Raw genomic sequence first — 18,687 nt, 5'->3', positions numbered from 1 at the left:
AGAGATGCCAAGTGCCCACACCCAACGAGGGAGGCCGGGAAAACAAGATAAGAAATGGGCTGTGGGCCTTTTATGTCATTTTCTATTATCGAGATTTTGCTGAATTATAATTCATTAAGGAGGCATAATGGAGAGGTTTTATCTCCCAATGTTATTCAAATAGAATAGAATTACTTCAATAAAAAAAACCTTTAAGGCAAATTGCCAATTTTCTGTAAAGAAAAAAAAAGCATTTATTTTTACAGAAAGATCTTGGTCCTCATCTAATTGATAAAAATGGCGCCGGCAGGGTGGTTTCTTTCCCCAGACAGACTCCGAGCCACAAGGAAGAGGATCACACATTTCATCAACCTGCGAGCCTCGCTCTCCCACCAGGAGTCCACATGATGTGTGCGTGCGTGCATGCGTGTGTGCATGCGTGTGTGTGCGTGTGTGTGTGTGTGTGTGTGTGTGTGTGTCTGAGCACACATGTGGTTTGCTCCTGTGAGCCGTAGCTTTCCTCTGTCCTCTAACTGCTCAGCTCCTGGGGACAGCGGCAGAGCCCTACCGTTCCCAGGACGCACCGCGCCCTGACGATGGCGGGCGCACTGACTTCCCTCGCTCTCACCCAGAGCAGTGGAGCGGTGGAGTGGTTAGTGGACGAGGAGTGAGCAGCTCTGGGCACAACCAAATGCATCAGGATATAGAATCCAGTACATGGAGACATGGGAGACGGAGACAGGAGGATGGCAGATTCCAAGCTAGCATGGTAACTTAGAGAGAGCCTGCTTCAAAATAAAACCAAAATAGTGCTGGGATGTAGCTCAGCGGTAGAATACCACTGGGGTTGATCCCTAGTACCAGCGGGAAAAAAGCTTCCAGGGGTTCTCCATACACACAGAAGGGTCCACGACTCACCCTCTGACAGACAGCCAGGTAGCACTGTTTGTACCTGTTCCAGAAACACCTGTGGTGCCATGGTTCTGGCCCCCCGAGCTCCTCAGAGCCGGTGAGGATGGATGGGTTGACACACACAGGGACCTGGGCCAGAGTCGGAGATGCCAGGAGTATGTGATGGGGCTTCCTTGTCGTTTGTGGTATTGGGGATTGAACCCAGGGGCATTCTACATCCGAGATACACCCCCAGCCCTTTTATTTCTTTTTTTTTTTTTCCTACTTTGAAACAAGGTCTTTCTAAGCTGCTGAGGTCTTGCTAAGTTGCTGAGTCTGGCCTAAAACTTAGGCTCCTCCTGTCTTAGTCTCCCGATACTGGGATTATGGGTGCGCGCCACCACGCGTCCACACGTGCTGGACATTTGTGGTCGCTATTTGTAAGCCAAGGCTCCAGTACATCCACTGCGTTCTCTGAGGGACCGCTGTGTCTCTTCTCTCTCTACCGGCTCACGGGGCCCAGCAGCCCACCGTGCGCGGCAGTGCCCCCTCCTGCCCGTGGAGCCCACTGGAGGCAGAGTGTCTGTAGGGAGGGCCTCTCGCCCGCAGCGGGGTGCTCGCAGAAGTACCAACAGCCTGCACTACATCCTGACACTTGAACTGAATGAAAAGGCTCTCCTTAATTACTTCATTAATAAAGATCATAAACATTCCCTTCCCATTGCGGAGGAACGAACACCAGATTGCACAACAGCGACTGAAATATTGTTATGAATGTGAATAAAAAGAGAGTTAATTCCGCTTACATAACCTCACCCTGCGTTATATAATCCTCGGTGTAACATTAAAAAAAAAAATTGACGTGCCTATAAAGGTTGAATTTTAAACTGGCTCAGCAACAGATGTGCCAGGGAGAATGTGCGCATAAACAGAGGCCCGTAAAAACTCTCATTTGCATACAGCAGTGGCCATTAATTTATGATCTAATCAGATGACTCGGCACATTCTGTGTGCACACCGCGATTCACTTGCACACGTAATTTGGATATGGTCACACTGACTGTTTTACTCTACTGAGACAGTCTTGGTCCTTTGGGCTCAGTTTAGGCTGTGTGTGTGTGTGTGTGTGTGTGTGTGTGTGTGTATGGTATTGGGGATGAAATCCAGGTGCATTCTACCTCTGAGCTATACTCTCTTTTGAAACAGGGTCTCAGTAAGTTGCTAAGGGCTTCACAAATTGCGGGGGCTGCCTGTAAACCCAAGGCCCTCCTGTCTCAGCCTCCCGAGTACTGGAATTACAAGCATGCACCGCCATGCCCAGCTAGGTTCTTGATTCTTGCGTCAATTTCTGAACTATCTCTGAATGCCACTGTCCCAGAGGTAAAGGACACAACCACGGGGCACAGAATAAGTCCTGTGGGCGACCTGGGTCATGCCACAGAGGTTGGCATGGTACCTTGTGTAGCTGGGACAGAAGGACTTCTCCCAGGGACTGTCTTGAAGGGTGGGTGTGTGGCTCACGCAGCCGCTCCTCAGACACAGGTGGCCATCCCAGCAGGCACAACCAGTGCCCTGATGGGCAACAGAGGGCTTGACTCTGCCTGCAGTCTCCATCCAGGGTCAAGATCCTGCCTCTGCTCTAACAAGCAGCCGGTCTAGCCTTTGAGAAGCCAGGCCAGGCATGGAAACCCACACCTTCAGAGACCATGCTCTAGAGCTCTCAATATCTTGGACCTCTGAGGCCTGCTGAGCTAGGAGCCCACGTCCCGGGAGGCACACGTCCTTCAGCACAGCGCTTACAGCTCAGCCCCTTGGTCACATACCACCAATCTTCTCTCTTATCACCTCAAGAAGCTGTTCATTCAGCCTTCCCCATCTCAAGCCTCGGCCAGTCCAGGTATCTGCCATCAGGGCAGCTGTGGGCGCTCATGGCTGCACCATGGCTGGACCGATGGGAACGTCCTCTTTTCCCGTGAACTAAAATCCCAAAGTCCTTTCCTCGCCAGCTGCTGCTTGTGACTCGCGTACTTTTCCACGGTGTCTTCTATTCCAATGCATTTGAATACTGATCTGCAGCCCTCTTGCTCTAAAATACGGCTATTTGGTATGTGTGCGCTGACGTGGCTGCCGACCATGCTGAGACCTGGCTGTCGGCTGGGCTGAGCTGAGCGGACCTCCCACTTCTGGCCGGGAGCCTGGCCCAGGTTCCACACCGATGCCCGCGCTCACGTTCCTGGAGCCGCTGCCTTCCCACTGTGGCTTCTCTCCCTGGCATTTTGTAACACGCTTCCTCGTAGGTTTCCGGCAAAGCTTGTTTTAAATCTGAAATAGCTGGATTCTGCCTGAGACGAGGCTACAGAAAGTGTTGAGAACTCAAGCATCTGCATCCTAGCCCTTAGCTAAGGAAGACGCCTGGGCTGGGCAGCCACCTGCTCTCAGGCGCCTCTGCCTGGTGCCCCTGCGCTCAGGGGACCCCAGCCCCGACCCCGGTGACGACTGATTCAGAATCCACGCAGGTGTCCTGCCGCCTGCAGCTCCTCCTCCAACACCCCAAGTCCCCAGAGCGCTGTCACCGTGCGCCCGCGGTCAACCTGCTCTGAACACTCTGAGGGCAGGAACCGTGTCTCATCTCTGGGATACCAGAATCTAGCACGTGGCCTGGCGCAAAGAAAGTGTCAAAAGGGTGACGGCTTAGGGGTTGCTGGGCCCAGAATGAGTGGGCGTGCTTCCGTGCAGTAAGTTGGTGCTCGCTCCAGTCCAACCAGACGTATTGCTCCTCCCCTGGCCCCAGTCTCGCCCTGCTCTGAGCCAGCCTCACCTCCCAGCCAGTGCTCCGGCTCTGCGGCCCGGACAGCTGGCTGGAGCCGTGCCAAGAACTGGGCCGTGGACAGAAGCCCTTGAAAGCCTGTGTGATCCTCCAGCTCTGCGGCCCCAAAGATGCTAAGGCCACCCCCCAGGTCACTGCTTGGGAGGCTCGGCATGAGAGCCACTAGATATGCGGTGGACTTTGGGTGAATAAGAAAATACGGATGTGCTAAGCCACTGAGATTTGAGGTTTAATTTATTAGCTTACGTCCATAGTACAAGCCAGGCCTCCAGAAGAGTCCAAGCTTTGGAAGTGCATGCCACAGGCGCTTCATAAAGGCTGAGGGAAATGTGGGTGTCTGTGTCTTGCACGTTTTCTAATATTCAAAGTCACAGAACACTGTTTTCCTCTTCGCTGTGCCTGTCCAGCTCTGGGTCTTCCTTCTTCCTGGACTTGCCCAGATTCCCTGAGCCCACAGGCTGCAGGCCCCGGCTCCTCAGGAACACTGGGTGGGGGTGCTTCCCTCACACCAGGAGGCGGCTCTGGGAGGATGCTGCTGTTTGGGCCCAGCCTGGATCCCTGTTGTTAGGGCAACTGGAGGAGGCTCCTGGTACCTTGACAACCCACCGTGGCCAGCAGGTCCTTCCTTGGCTTGCAGTGCCTCCTGCTTTGCCAACAGAAGCCAGTCATTCTCAGCCAATGCTCAGGCACTTAGCTGCAGGAGCAAGGAGGGCGGGGAGGCTGAGCCTGATGCCCGAGGGCTTGTGGGAAAAGGGACACACATCGCCGCTGCCTCTCTGTGACTGCGTCGGGCCGGGGCTGATGCGCTCTTGCCCTTTCTCTTCCCTTGCCCTTTCCTGGATGTCCCCGAGTCTTTTCAAACTGAGTGTGCATGTGCATTGCAGCCGCAACACTTTTTTGAATTTCTATTTTCACTTCTGCTCATATTTATGCTTACAGATTCCAGGTACTCCATACGCACGGAGCTGCCACCTACAATCATCCCATCTGAGGGACTGCTGAGCCCAAGGCCCTGTGTGTGCTCTGGGACAGGGCGCAGGAGCCGGCTCCCAGCGGGGCTCTGAGCTGCGGGCCGCTTGGCCACCGGGGAGCATCCCAGCCTCTGGTGTGTGCAGACTGCACGCAGGAGCGCCCAGGCCCCTCCTCGCCCGGCCGCTTTCTGAGGTACTGAAGGCTGACTGTCGCCTCCCTCCTGAACCTCTTGCCAGCCCTCCCTCCCAAGTCCTCCTAGCACCAGGCCGCGAAGCCCATGGCCTCCTGCTTGGACCACTGAGCTAGCCCTTCTCTCACCTCCTAAGTCAGACTCCTCCCGTAGCCAGGCGATCTTTCTGGAATGCCAACCTGCCCAGGCTGTTTTCCTACCAGCCCCTGGCCCTCAGGACCGGGTCCCTGCTCTGGGCCTACTTGTTCTTACAATGTGTCCTGGCCTTCCCTGTGAGGTTAGCTGCCAGCCGCCCCCGCTGGTCCCCTGCTGTCTGTCTCCTGGCTGCCCAGGCCCCAGCTCCATCGCACCGCCCCAGCTCGCTCATGCAGGGGATGCCTGCCTGCTGGCTCTTGGCTGCACCTGTCCTCCCCAGGTCCTCTGTCCCCGCCCAGCTGCTCCTGCAGGGCGGGGTGGGGGGAGGCAGGTGGAGCATGCTGCTGTCTCCGGTGGGGGACAGAGGCTGTGGCTCCTGCTCGGCTGAGATTCCAGCCGCATCCGTGGCACCTGGTGGGGCTGCAGCCAGGGTGAGCTCCGAGGGAGCCCTGCTGCCTGGGGCTCCTGGCGCCCAGGTCGGGAGCAGCTCGGCTCTCTGGGCAGCGCCTCCCTCCTCTGCTGCCCACCAGCCCGCAGCCGCAGCCTCCTGGCCCTGAGGAACTCCATGTTCCCCCTCACAGACCCCAGCTCTTCCGCACCTTGTCCTCATTTGCTGCAGGGAATCCTGCTTTCTTTCCCACTGGACATGGAGGACTATGCTCCCGGGCCTTGCTCTACCCTGTGCATACCTCTTCTGTCCTCCGTGGGGGCAATGTTCATGTGGCAGCCACCATCATGAGCTTCCCCTGCCTCTGTCCCTTTTCCCTCTTGGGTACACATGTAGACCAGGGTGGCTATGTGTGTCTGGACAACAGGATGGGGGCAGAGTGGCGGCCGCCGTCCAGGTGTGGTCACCATGTGATCCTCGGTGCTCTCCCCTTCTCTGCAGGCTGGACTCAGAAGGCCCAGGGATGCTGAGACACCTGGCTCCTGAATGATCCTGTAGGTCGAGCACTGCCACCCACCCCTGTCCCCATGACAACACAAACAATATGCCGGGGCAAGCCGCCAAGATGTCACACTTGGGAGCCCGCCCTGGCCAACACGCCACGCTAACTCCTCAGCTTAAAAGCCGCCTTGAAATTTTCTGTTTTACCAGATGCAAAGAGCAAAGGAGATAGATGGCAGGGACAGCCGTGCAACATTACAGATGCATTTTCTTTTCTTTTCTTTTTTCTTTTCTTTTCTTTTTTTTTTTTTTGGGTGGTACTGGGGTTCCTGGAAGCCCTTCTACCTCCGGGCTACACTCCCAGACCTATTTTTATATTTTTTTATTTGGAAACAGGGTCTCCTAAGCCAGCGCGCGCGGCTGGCTTTGAACCTGTGCGATCCTCCTGTCTCCGCCTCCCAAGCGCGGGGATGACAAGCGTGCGCCACCACGCCCGGCACGGATGCATTTTCTACCACCGAACTGCGCACTGAAAACGCGTAAGATGCCTGGTTCTAGGCTGTATGCATTTTAGCACAAAACCAACTGGGGGAAAAAGAGACAGCAGCAAACAAAATCCCAAGCTGACACAAATGTGATTCGATTTTTGAAATGTAGAGACAGCACGAAATACATTTTAAGAAGTAGTTGATCTAGTGAAATAAAGTTAAAATCAGAGGTGCAGGAATTTGCAAAGCTTAGCGGGAGCTGCTGCACTCGGCTGAGAGGATGAAAACTGAGATGGTGGGCGGGAACCTGCAGGGGCCAGACTTGCTGACAGAAGGGACTTCCCGGGTTGGGGCCGGCAAGAAGGCCCCGAGAACGGGGCTGTTCTATGGCTGCCACGTTTGCTTCTCTAGCACCGCTCGTACCTCTCCACTTTTTAACAGATTGCTTTTGTCATGTTAAAAAAAAGTGCAGAGAGCTTAGCTTACAAACTCAGCTCAGCGGCTTCTCGTCCTGGAGGCCTGCATCGATCCCCTTGGGATACTGAACAAGCCTTTCCCTTCTCAAGGCCATGGGGAAATAGTAAGAGGCAACACTCCATGTTCCTTATTCCTCTCGGCTTCCCACCCAGCAAGGAACCACAAAATCACATGACATGTTTAATATGTGTTTGCTGAATTAACAAACAAGGACAGGGTTGGGTGCTGTGTGCCAGGCACCGTGCTGGTACTTAACACATCCTACCTGGCCCAGCCTCACAGCAACCACAGGTAATGTCCAGGCTCAGGCCTGGAGCAGAGCCTGGCACAGGGTAGTCAAGGAATTTGACGGAGGCCCCAAGCTGGACGCAGGGCAGGAATCAGCCCACATGCCTGGCTGTAGAGCTGTCGCTCTTAACCACCCAGCATCCCTGGCGTAAGGTCAACCAGACAACAGGGAACAAAATTCTGACCATGAGCAGTTTTCAACGCAGGCAAAAAATGTGTACATTTTACAATAATGTTCTTAAGTGTGTCAAAAGATTTTCGCGAATGTCACAATGTCTACCTCCAACCCAGGCCCAACCAATCCATCCCCCGAACACTGCCTGCCACCCTTTCTGACCCCAGCTGTGCCCGCACGACCACAGGGAACTTCACTGTCCCCAGCACTTGGTTAATAACAGCTGGAAACAATGACCCTAGTGGAAGGAACGGACCCTTCCCTTCTGCCCCTGGGAGGCTGTGCTACTGCTGGTAGGACATACCTGCTGCCCCAGGTCAGTCTCCCAACACAAGATGTTCTAGCCTTCACCCTGACCCCTGGAAATGCTGCCTCTGCCATGACCACTGCACAGACTTCCAGGGTGCCGGCACCCCTGGCTTTTTTTTTTTTTTTTGGTACTAGGAATTATACCCTGAGGCTATTTATTTATTTTGTTGTTGCTGTTGTTTTGGGTTTGAGAGTTTGAAAGCCTCTTGCTAGGTTGCTGAGAGTCTTGCTAAATTACTGAGCTTGACCTGTGATCCTCTTGTCCCAGCTTCCCAAGTACTGGGATCACAGGCGTGCACTGCCGTGCCTGGCTGGCATACCTGCCTTTAATTCCTACCACTTGACCCTCCTCTGCCAGGGTTTCAGCATGGTCAGCCCTGTGCTCTGGTGATTGGAGTGGCTGTTTTCTGTGCCCTGACAGCTCTCTGAGCACAGGGACCAACCATGAATTGTCCAGAAGGGTCTATGGCGTGGGAGAGCCATTTCTCTGCCCATTGCACAAAGATCATTGTATTACTCTATTGCAATTACATATTTAATTCACTGAGAAAGAAGATGGATGGGAGTGTAAGCTGGCCCCGTGTTGGAACTGACCTTTAACAAATAGGGATGGTGTGAGAATTTCAAGTCGCTTTTCTAAATTAGACACAAAACAACCCACCTAATTCTACACCTGGCCAACATTTCAGCCGTCATTTGAGCAGATGAAAAGTTAAAAAATGACAGGAACTGTGTGGGAAGCTGTCCCCCCGAGTGGACGCACAGTTGTGGTGACCATCCTGAGGGAACTCGAGTGGCCGCTGAGATTTAATGAGGACAAAGCAACTCAGAGGTGAAGCTCAGAAACACATCTCGTCGTTGACGTGCTCGGAAACTCAGACGTCTGCACCGGGAATATCTCAACTGGGGGCCTGACTCGAAAAGAGCTAAACCTAAAATGCATTTTGAAAAATGGCACTTACATTAGATCCTATTTTCAGTTCAAGAGACCCTTGGGAAACTTCTCCAAGTTACCCAAAGTTGGGTTATTTTCTTCCCACAAGTTACTTATAAAACAGTCGTGCAGCATTGACTTCCCTCTCCTGGCAGTGGGAAGCCCCTTTCCCCTTACCCATTGCTTATCTGTCTGCTGAGCGAATGGAATGAAAGTCTTTGGAGAGCACCCTATTTTTCTAAAACAGTGAAAAGGGGCTTGAACTTTCTGGTGCTTCTTAAGGCCACTGCTGCTGGGGAGAGATTAACGCATCCTTCCTTGTTCCTGATGACCAGCCTGTCTGCCACAGTGGCTTTCTTTGGGAAAGGAGAAATAAGGACACAGGATGCAGGACCCATGCAACCAAAAGAAAGCCGTTCCAATCTCAGCCCACGTTCTCCTGAAAAGCTATGAAGGGTCTGCACAGAATCTGCTGCAGTAAGAGACCCGAGACGGTCAGCAGGGCACAGGCCAGCTTTCAGATATCGCTTACCTTTGCCAAAGCTTTTCAAATTCTCTTGGCGTGAGGGGAATATCAAAACCATAGAGAGCATTCTTTATGTCCCTTCGCCGGAGAATGCCATTGCCCTCGTTATCGGTTTCTATAAAATTCTACAATGGAAAAAGATGGTGTTTAGTGACATGAAATGTTTCATGGTGCCATAAAGGCTTTTCAATAGTCAGTAGCTGGAGCAGTCTACGGTTATTTCTCTTCCCACCTACCTGCCTGATTGATTACCCTTTTCTCTAAGTGTCAGACAGCCTTACTGATCCTGCAGAGGCAGTAATGAGCAAAATATGAACAAGGCTTGTGGACTCCATGGGGGTATTTATGGGTAAATGAGAGGTCTCTGTTGCATGACCTCGGATCTTGCTCCGACTGACAATTTGGGTCCACAGACTATTAGAAATAAGAGTCAATAAGACCCTAAAAATGAGATTGAGGGCCGTCATCTCAGTGACGTGTGGACTTGGTCCGGCAGCTCTTTCAACATTGCGTTGGAAGCTCGGCTCAGGCAAAAAAGGGGATAAAAGGTATAACAGTAGGGCAGAAGGAAATACAATGGCCACTGCTCACTATCCATGACTGTATACACTGGAATACAAAGAATCCATAAACAAATTATATAAGGGGTGAATTCAGCAAGAAGGGCTGGATTTTATATTGATAGTGAAAATCAATCACATTTCTACATATCAGACACAGGAAGTGAAATTTTAAAAGATAACACAATAGTACTAAACATAGAAATCCCAAGGAATAAAGCTGCAAATTATATGTAAGCCCCTGTATAGGAAAGTCTAAATCTTTATTGAAGGATATTAAAGATCAAAATAAGTGGAGATATACTATGTTCATGAATTAGAAGACTCAAATAATAAAGATGCCGCCTTTCTCCAAACATCCCAACAGGTTTTTAAAAAATGAAATTTGACACACTGCTTTAAAAATGAGGTGGAGGCGGTTGCCTACCAGCCAATTAAGATGAATCAATAAGTTATATAAACTACAAAGAAGAAGAATAGGTGCCAGGACAGAAAAATTGACTAATGAGACTAAATGGGACACCCAGAGACTGCTGTGGGCTATGGTACTGGACAGTAGTGATGTTGCAGATCAGTAGGAGAAAGAGACTTTACAACAACATTTGAGGACACTTGGTGTGTCCACACAGAAGAAATGACCTTGGGCCTCTGCCTCACATGGGAATATCTGATTCAGACCTCAAGGCCTGAACGGGAAAGTTGAAACTATTAAGCTTCGAGGAGGGGAGGGAGAGCATCGTCATGACTCCAGAGTGGGACGAGATTTCTTAAAACCTAGGGAGAAAGAGTAATTTCCTTTCTTTTTTTTATATATAACTGAATCGGCTGAGCCCCAGCGTGATGATAAGTCTGAATGCATTAAAATATATTCAGAAAAAGACACCAGATAAAAAGGGCAAAATCATAAGACACCAATTGGGAGAAGATAATTGTATTGCATATCATTTACAAAAGAGAAGTCTCCAGGGCTGGGAGGTGGCTCAGTAGTAGAGGGCGTGCCCAGCATGCACAAGGCCCTGGGTTCAATCCCCAGTGAGACACACACGCACAAATGCACACACGCACGCGCACACACACACACACACACACACAAACGCACGCACGCACGCGCGCGCGCACACACACAAACGCACACACGCATGCGCGCACACACACACAGTAGTATCCAGATCGCAGAAAGAATTCTTCTTGACCAACAAGAAAAATACAAAGAGCCAATAAAAAGACTATAAAAAGTCTTAAGCAAGCACTTCACAAAAAGAAAACCTGACTGATGAATAAGCAAATGAGAAGATGCTCCATCTCATTAATAACCAACAAAATGTTAATGAAAACTGGAATGAGGTACTATTACACGTCCACTAGAGTGAAAAAATTAGGACTGAGAATATCAAGTCACACGTGACGAGGCTGAGTCGTCCTGACAGAAACTTTGTGGTCCACAAAGCCAAAGACATTTACGATCTGGTTCCCTGATGGAAAAGGATGCTGACTCCTGGTATAAGATATCAACGATATTTTTCCCCTACATCTGGAATGTGGGTACGTGTGACTTTAAATTTACGTGCATTTTCTATACCGTACAGCACAGTCACAATTTTAAAAACAATTAAACTTCAAAAAATTGATTTTAAAGGACTCCCAAGTCCCTTTAAAAACATGTAACGGGTATGGAATATAAAATATTGGAAGTCGCAACTAAGTCCCAACAACTTCTAAATGTCAGAAAAAACTGAAAAATCAATAACTCTGCTTTGATTTACGAGGGAAGTTTTAAGGTAACAGGAAAAATCGCTGCCTGTCAAGTCGGAGAGACAGGTGGGTGGAGACAGAACATCACGGCTTCCTGGAGCAGGCGACCCTGAGCAGGAGCTGCCCCGGGGACTGGGAAGATGGAAACAGAAAGCAGAGCTCCTAACTCATTCGACGGGGCCCCACTACACTGATGTCAAAACCAGGCAAGATAGCGCAAATAACGAAAACCAGAGTCCGGTATCGCTCACAAGCACAGGTGTAAAAATCCTCAACAAATATTCTGAATATGTGTTCGATCCAGCAAGATATAAGCAGCGCCTCACCACTTGACCAAGTGGGATTTTAGCCCAGGTGTACAAGGCTAATTCCAGATTTAAAAATCCATCGTGTGAGTCCGCTTTTTGTCGCTGTAGCCAAAATATCTGACGAGAGCAGCTTAGAGGAGGAAAGGCTGATTTTGGGTCCGGGATTCTGAGGTTCAGTCCATGGTCAGGCAGCTCCACTGGTGGAGAAAAACTGCTCAGCTCATGGCAGATAGGAAGGGGGGAGAGAGGGAGAGACCAAGCGAGCGACTGAGAGCGCTGGGGAGAAGACAAACCGTACCGGGGGACGCCTCCGGTGACCTCCTTTCTTCAACTAGGTCCCACCTCTCAGTACTCCATTCAGCTATCAATGGATTTAGTGGATCAATTTAATCTAGTTAAGAGATTAATCTACTGATGCCATCAGGGGGCTCATGATCTGGTTGTTTCCTGAAAGCTCCATTCCTGAGCCTGTGCATTAGGAATCAGGCTTTCAACACATGAGCTTTGGGGGGATATTTCAGATCTGAACCATAACATCCACTACTATAATCCTTCACATCAGCAAAGGAAAAAAAAGATAAATCAAACACCTGCATCAATAGATGCAGACAACTCATCTCAGACAAAATCTAACACCCATTCCTGACATGTCCCAGTTAACTAGGAATCGAAGGAAACTTCCTTATCTTGTATCTACAAAAATCCCACAGCTGACATCATACCTGACGATGAGCAACCAGGAGCTTTTCCACTAAGATCAGGAATGAGGTGAGGGCCTTCTCTCTCACCACTGCTTTGCAGCCATGTACTAGAAACACTAGTCAATACTAAGGCAATTAAAGGGAATTAAAGGGAGATAGACTCGGAAGGAAAACCTAACACTGTCTTTTGTCACAGATAACATGGATGTTTATGTAGAAAACACAAAAGAATTTGTATAAGGCCTGTATAAGGAAAACTACAAGACTCTGGTGAAAGAAACAAGAAAACTAAATAAACGGAGAGCACCTCCCCTCAGGGGGCAGCTCAGCATCATCCAGATGTCACTTCTCTCCAGCTTGAACTATAGAATCAGTACAATCCCAGCAGGTTATTTTGTGGATATCAACAGATTGATTTTAAAGTTTATATGGAGAGGCAAAAGACCCAGGCTAGCCAATGTGGTACTGAAACAGAAGGTCAATGCCGGGTGTGGTGGCGCACACTTGTAATCCCAGCAATCGGGAGGCTGAGACCTGAGGATCGCGGTTCGCAGACAGCCTCAGCTACTTAGTGAGACCCTGTTTCAAAACAGAGAATAAAAAATCGGGCAGAGGGTGTAGCTCGGAGGTCAAATGCCCCTGGGTTCCATCCACAGACCCGAGGGGAAAGAAGAAGAAGAAGGAGGAGGAGGAAGAGGAGGAGAAAGAGGAGGAGGAGGAGGAAGAAGAGGAAGAAGAGGAGGAGGAGGAGGAGGAGGAGGAGAAGGAGAAGAAGAAGAAGAAGAAGAAGAAGAAGAAGAAGAAGAAGATGATGATGATGATGATGATGATTGAAGCTGCAGGACTAACACTGCCCAGCCTCGAGATGTGTTATAAATCTATGGCCATCACGACAATGTGGTACCCAGCCCTATTTTTATTCTTTATTTTGAAGCAGGGCCTCACTGAGTTGCAAAGGGCCTCACTAAGTAGCTGAGGCTGGCTGCAAACTGCGATTCTCCCGTCTCTGCCTCCCAAGTGCTGGGATCACAAGCGTGCGCCACACGCCTGGCTTCAACGGACTTTGACACAAAAGATAGTCTATTCAACAAATGGTGCTGAAACAACTGGACACCCACATGCACAATCACCACCACCATCGACACCTAGGCCCAGACTCACCTGCGCCCTTTACAAAGATTAACCCAAAGTGGGTCATGGACCTCAGTGTAAAACACAAGATTATAAACTCCCTAAAACCTAGGCAGAACCCTAGGTGATTGGGGGTTTGGCAGTAACTTTTTAAATATAATACATAAAACCAAGATTTGATAAGCTAACACATTTGGTAAGTGTTATCAAAATCAAAGACTTCTCTGTGACAAACACTGTCAAGAAAAAATGAAAGACAGACTGTGGATGGGGAGAAGATACTTGGAACAGACATGACCTCACCGAGGGCGGTCAGCCAAAATACACAAAGAACTTTAAAAAATCAACACGGAAATAAGTAACCCAACTTAAAAGTGAGCTAAGACTTTCACGGGCTCTTCACTAAGAAAAAAAGATAGAGATGGCAAAACGCATACGAAAAGACATCATATGTCATCGGGAAAATATAACCTGAAGCAAAACGACCAAAGAATGACCAAAATCCACAACGCTGACAACGCCAAACGCTGCTGGGGTGTGGAGCGACGGAGCTCAAGATGCAGGCAGAGACCAAGGTCACCCCCGGCCTGCCTGTCGGGGTGGTCTGCACAGCGCTGCTCTGTACTGTTAACAATCTGCCTGTTGCTCCCTGACTCTACTGTCTGTGAGCGCCACCAGGCACTGACCTTGGCCACCGCTGCAGCCCTGCGTGTGGAGGCTGCACGGTCAGTATGTGCTGACCAGGCCAAAGGTGGAAGGATGGGGCCAGGAGGGGCTGGAGTTGGTCCTCGGAGTCCCCAGGGTCCACAGAGAGCAGCAGCAGACAGGGGCCGGAGGCGGATCTGGTCTGACCACAGGGAGGAGGAAGAGGAAGAGGAGGAGGAGGAGGAGGAGGAGAAGGAAGAAGAGGGCGTGGCGGCTGTGTGTATGTGTGTGTGTGTGTGTGTGTGTGTGTGCGCGCGCGCGCGCGTGCATGGGCATGCACGTTACTCAGAAGTGAAGAGCTGGCTGCAGAGGAGGGGCTCTTTTTCCTCATCAGGTCAGTCCTGAGTAAGTTTAAACACTAACAGTGAAGCTGGCCTGGAGGCCAGGGAGGAGGTCCTGCTAGCTTGTCCTGCTTTCTTCCCCAGCCCCTGTGCCCCACAGTTTCTAGCTCAGACCTTTCCCCTCCCCTGGGCCCACAGGGAGGCCCTGAAAGGTTCACCCTGTCTCCTGGGCTGGGGTATGGCTTGGTGGCAGAGCACCTGCCCAAGATGTGCAAACCCCAGGCTCAGTTCCAGCACTGCTGTTTGGATTCTATCTAATCAGGCAGAACTTCGGTCTGTGGCTGTTGGCCACCACAGCCAGGCCGCCCCCGGAGGATAGAGGGCTGAGAAGGGGCAGCCCCGGGCGGAGGACAGGTCTTGATGTATAGAACTGCACAAGGGGCAGACGTCTGGAAAGAGCAGTCAGAAAGAAAACCACCAAATGAAAGCAAGGGGAGAATCCATCCACACAATGTGAGTACTTCCATGGCGCAGCTTAGAAAGACCCTCTGGAGGGGAGTTATTGTGGCCGTGGTCGCTGTGGGACGGTGATTCCACGCCTCAGGCTGCCACATCAGATCTATTCTCCTCTAGTACAGCTGTCGCTGTCGGATTCTGCAGCCACAATTCAAAACCACAGTCACATTTCCATGACTGCACGCAGAGGGCACCTGCCTTATAAACGTGCTTCCTCTAATCCTGGCAAGAAGAAATGGCTCTTAAAGTGCACGTCTACAAATCTGCAAAACCAGGTATGACAGCTTCCCATATTTCTCATTTGAATTTTTAATTCTTATCAAGGCCAAAATAACACCAAGAATTTCTTCATGTAACTCCTACAATCACTCATCTTTACAAATAGTAGTTAACCTTAAAAGGGAGAGTTTGGTTTGGAAAAGTCTCTTAAGAACACAGGGTTGGCAATGCAGGACCCACATTAGATAGAATCCAAACAGCAGTGCTGGAACTGAGCCTGGGGTTTGCACATGGCGGGCAGGTGCTCTGCCACCGAGCCACACCCCAGCCCAGCCATGACCTGGCACTGCTCAAACTTTGGTGGGCACTTCAACTTAAAAGATAATTGAGAGCTGGGCATGGTGGGCACGCTTGTGATCCCAGCATTCAGGAGGCTGAGACCAGAGGATCGCGGTTTGCAGCAGCCGCAGCTACTTGGTGAGGCCCTCCTCAACTTAGTGAGACCCTGTTTCAAAATAAAGAATAAAAAATAGGACAGGGGGTGTAGCTCGGAGGTAGAATACCCCTGGGTTCCATCCCCAGGCCCTCAAAAAAAAATTGGGACAAAAATTCCCAGGAAATAGCCTGTCCCCAAGTGGGCACACTAGAGGACCCAATGTCCCGCTTCTGGAAGTCACCCCATGGGGACAGCAGAGAGATTCACGCAACCCTTGTGATCACACCCACACCCGTCAGACTGCACACCATTAATGAGACCGGATGTGAGCGCCACAGAGGGGAGCTGTGCCCCTGCCTCACCTCTCCACATGGGACGCCAAGAACTGCCCAGTGTCTGCACAGAGGACAGAACCTTCAGGCCTTTACTGCCCATGCAAGACCCAGCACCAGCATCAACCGCAAGTAATGGAGCCAGTATCAACAGTGCCCATGGAAACCACCACCTGAGGGGGCTTCCACTCCATGGTGGGTAACCACACACTCCGCTACACCTGCCTACACCTGTCTGCACTACACCTGCCTGTACACAGAGGGACCCCACTCTGTGACATACAGAGAAATCCTGCAGACACCATCAAAAGACTTTGGAACTGATACATAAAATTGGGTAAAGTAACAGGATACAGAAGCCACACGTGAGAAAGAAATCAGAAATGCAATCATAGACACACACGTTTGTTTTCCTCCCCCCCCTTTCAGAATAAACCTAGCTAAAGATGTGAAAACCCTCTACAGTGAAGAAAAGCATAAAACAGTAGAAAAAGAAATTGAAGAAGACACTAGACGATGAAAAGATGTCTCCCATGTCCATGGCCCGGGAGAATCGATATTGCTAAAATGGCCACATTACCCCAAGGTAAGACACCGAGGGATTCAGTGCAATCCCTATTAGAATACCAATGGCATTCTCTATAGACTTAGGGAGATAAAATCATTAAATTCATACGGAAGAACAAAAGGCCCAGCATGGTAATTCTGAGTTTAAAGTAAAACGTCCCTGGGACTGCATGCAGTGGAGGTAGCTAAACCAAAGAGGCGTGGCCTCTGAGGGCAGGGTGCGGGAGATGGCTCCCTGGAGGCAGAGAGAGCAAGGGAAAGGGGTGAGGAACGTACAGGGTCCTCACAGCCATCCACCCAGGCCATCGCCCCAGGCCTCCCCTCAGAGGCCACGCCCAGGGAGCCGCCTCCATCACACCCTGCCCTCAGAAGCCACGCCCCCAAGAAGCCGCCATCACCCAGTCATCAGAGGCCACGCCCCCAAGAAGCCGCCATCACCCAGTCCTCAGAGGCCACGCCCCCAGGGAGCCTCCATCACCCAGTCCTCAGAGGCCACGCCCCCAGGGAGCCTCCATCACCCAGTCCTCAGAGGCCACGCCCCCAGGGAGCCTCCATCACCCAGTCCTCAGAGGCCACGCCCCCAGGGAGCCTCCATCACCCAGTCCTCAGAGGCCACGCCCCCAGGGAGCCTCCATCACCCAGTCCTCAGAGGCCACGCCCCAGGGAGCTGCCTTCAGCCACCCCTTTCCCTTGCTGGCTGCCTCCTGTCATTATGCCCTAAGGAGCTGTAGCCCCCCATCCTGCTTGGCCGCTGGCATAAAATGGACATATATATATATATATATATATATATATATGTGTGTGTGTGTGTGTGTGTGTACATACATATATATATTCATACATACATACATACACACACACATATATATACATATATATATATATATATATGTATATACATACTGAAATTTTTAGAACCGTAAGCAAATAAACCTTCCTCCCTCTAAGTTGCGGTTGTCAGGTGTTTAGATAACCGTGGTGAGAATCCTGAGTGAAACAGGAGAAAACCAATTCTGAGCAACAGAATAAAGCGGGAGGCTTTACAATACCCGACGTAGAACTATACCAGAGGCCACAGTCACAGAACAACTTGGTACTGGCATAAAACAGACCCGTGGACCAACGGGGTAGAATAGAGAGCCCAGAAATAAACTCGCACATCTTCAGCCACTGGTTCTCGACAAAGCTGCCAAAAACACAAGTGGAAAAAGCACAGCCCCTTCGACAAACGGGGCGGGCGAAGCGGATGTGCGCACAGAAGACTAAAACCAGACCGTCTCGCGCCCTCCTGCAAACCAGGTCAAAGCGCACTGAGACCCGAGCGCGGCAGGCGCAACTGCTGGGAAAAGCGAGAACACTTGGGGTCGCGGCACAGGCAGAGACTCCTGGGTAGAACTCTGAGAAACAAAAGAAAGCACTGACAGACGGGATCACAAAATAAAAAGCTCCTGCGCCGCTCAGGAAATCATCAACAGCTCGAGAGACAACCTACAAAACGGGAGGACGTCTCTGCCAGCTCGTCACCCGACAGAAGATTCACATTCAGAGAATACGGAATCTCAAAAACTGCAACAAGAAAAACATCAAATGACCTGCTCTTAAAAAATGGGAAAATGACTGAATAGACTTTTCTCACAGAAGCACAAATGGCCAGTCATACTGGAAAAATGCTCAATACCTTTAGCCATCAGGGAATTGCAAATTAAAATTACAGAGATTATATCTTACCCCAGTTAGAATGGCTATTAAATCTATTAAATAAAAACCCCAAACCAGAAAATAGCTGCAGGTGAGGATGTAGAGGAAAAGAAGTCCTTATACCTTGTTGGTAAGAATGTAAATTAGTACAATGACTACGGGAAACAGAACAGAAGGTCCTCAAGAAGCTAAGTCCATAACTCCAGAATGGTCCGGCTATACTCCTGGGCCTTCATCCCAGGGAAGGAGTCAGCGTACAAGGAGATGCTGGCGTCCCGTGGGTACTGCAGCCCTCACGAGATCCAGGATCTCGTGATTTGTATCAGCAACACGTAAGTGGACAAGAACTGTGGTCTATACACACAATGGAGCATTACTCAGCCCTAAGAACGAAGCCCTCA

General features: G+C 50.5%; 1 protein-coding gene across 1 annotated transcript in view; it reads right to left on the bottom strand.

Moving 5' to 3' along the window:
• The window catches only part of EFCAB6 (EF-hand calcium binding domain 6), a gene marked incomplete at its 3' end in the record, with an annotated part of 234,913 nt that overhangs the window by 53,686 nt on the left and 162,540 nt on the right, over positions 1 to 18,687 (bottom strand). Inside the window, exon 21 of the mRNA XM_080704765.1 lies at positions 9,087 to 9,205. Coding sequence (XP_080560891.1) covers positions 9,087 to 9,205 — 119 coding nt within the window. The remainder of the gene's footprint in view (positions 1 to 9,086; positions 9,206 to 18,687) is intronic.

The sequence above is a fragment of the Muscardinus avellanarius genome (assembly GCF_963383645.1).
Source record: "Muscardinus avellanarius genome assembly, chromosome: 11".
In the NCBI taxonomy this organism is placed as follows: domain Eukaryota; kingdom Metazoa; phylum Chordata; class Mammalia; order Rodentia; family Gliridae; genus Muscardinus; species Muscardinus avellanarius.
This window is presented reverse-complemented; position numbering and strand designations above follow the sequence as displayed.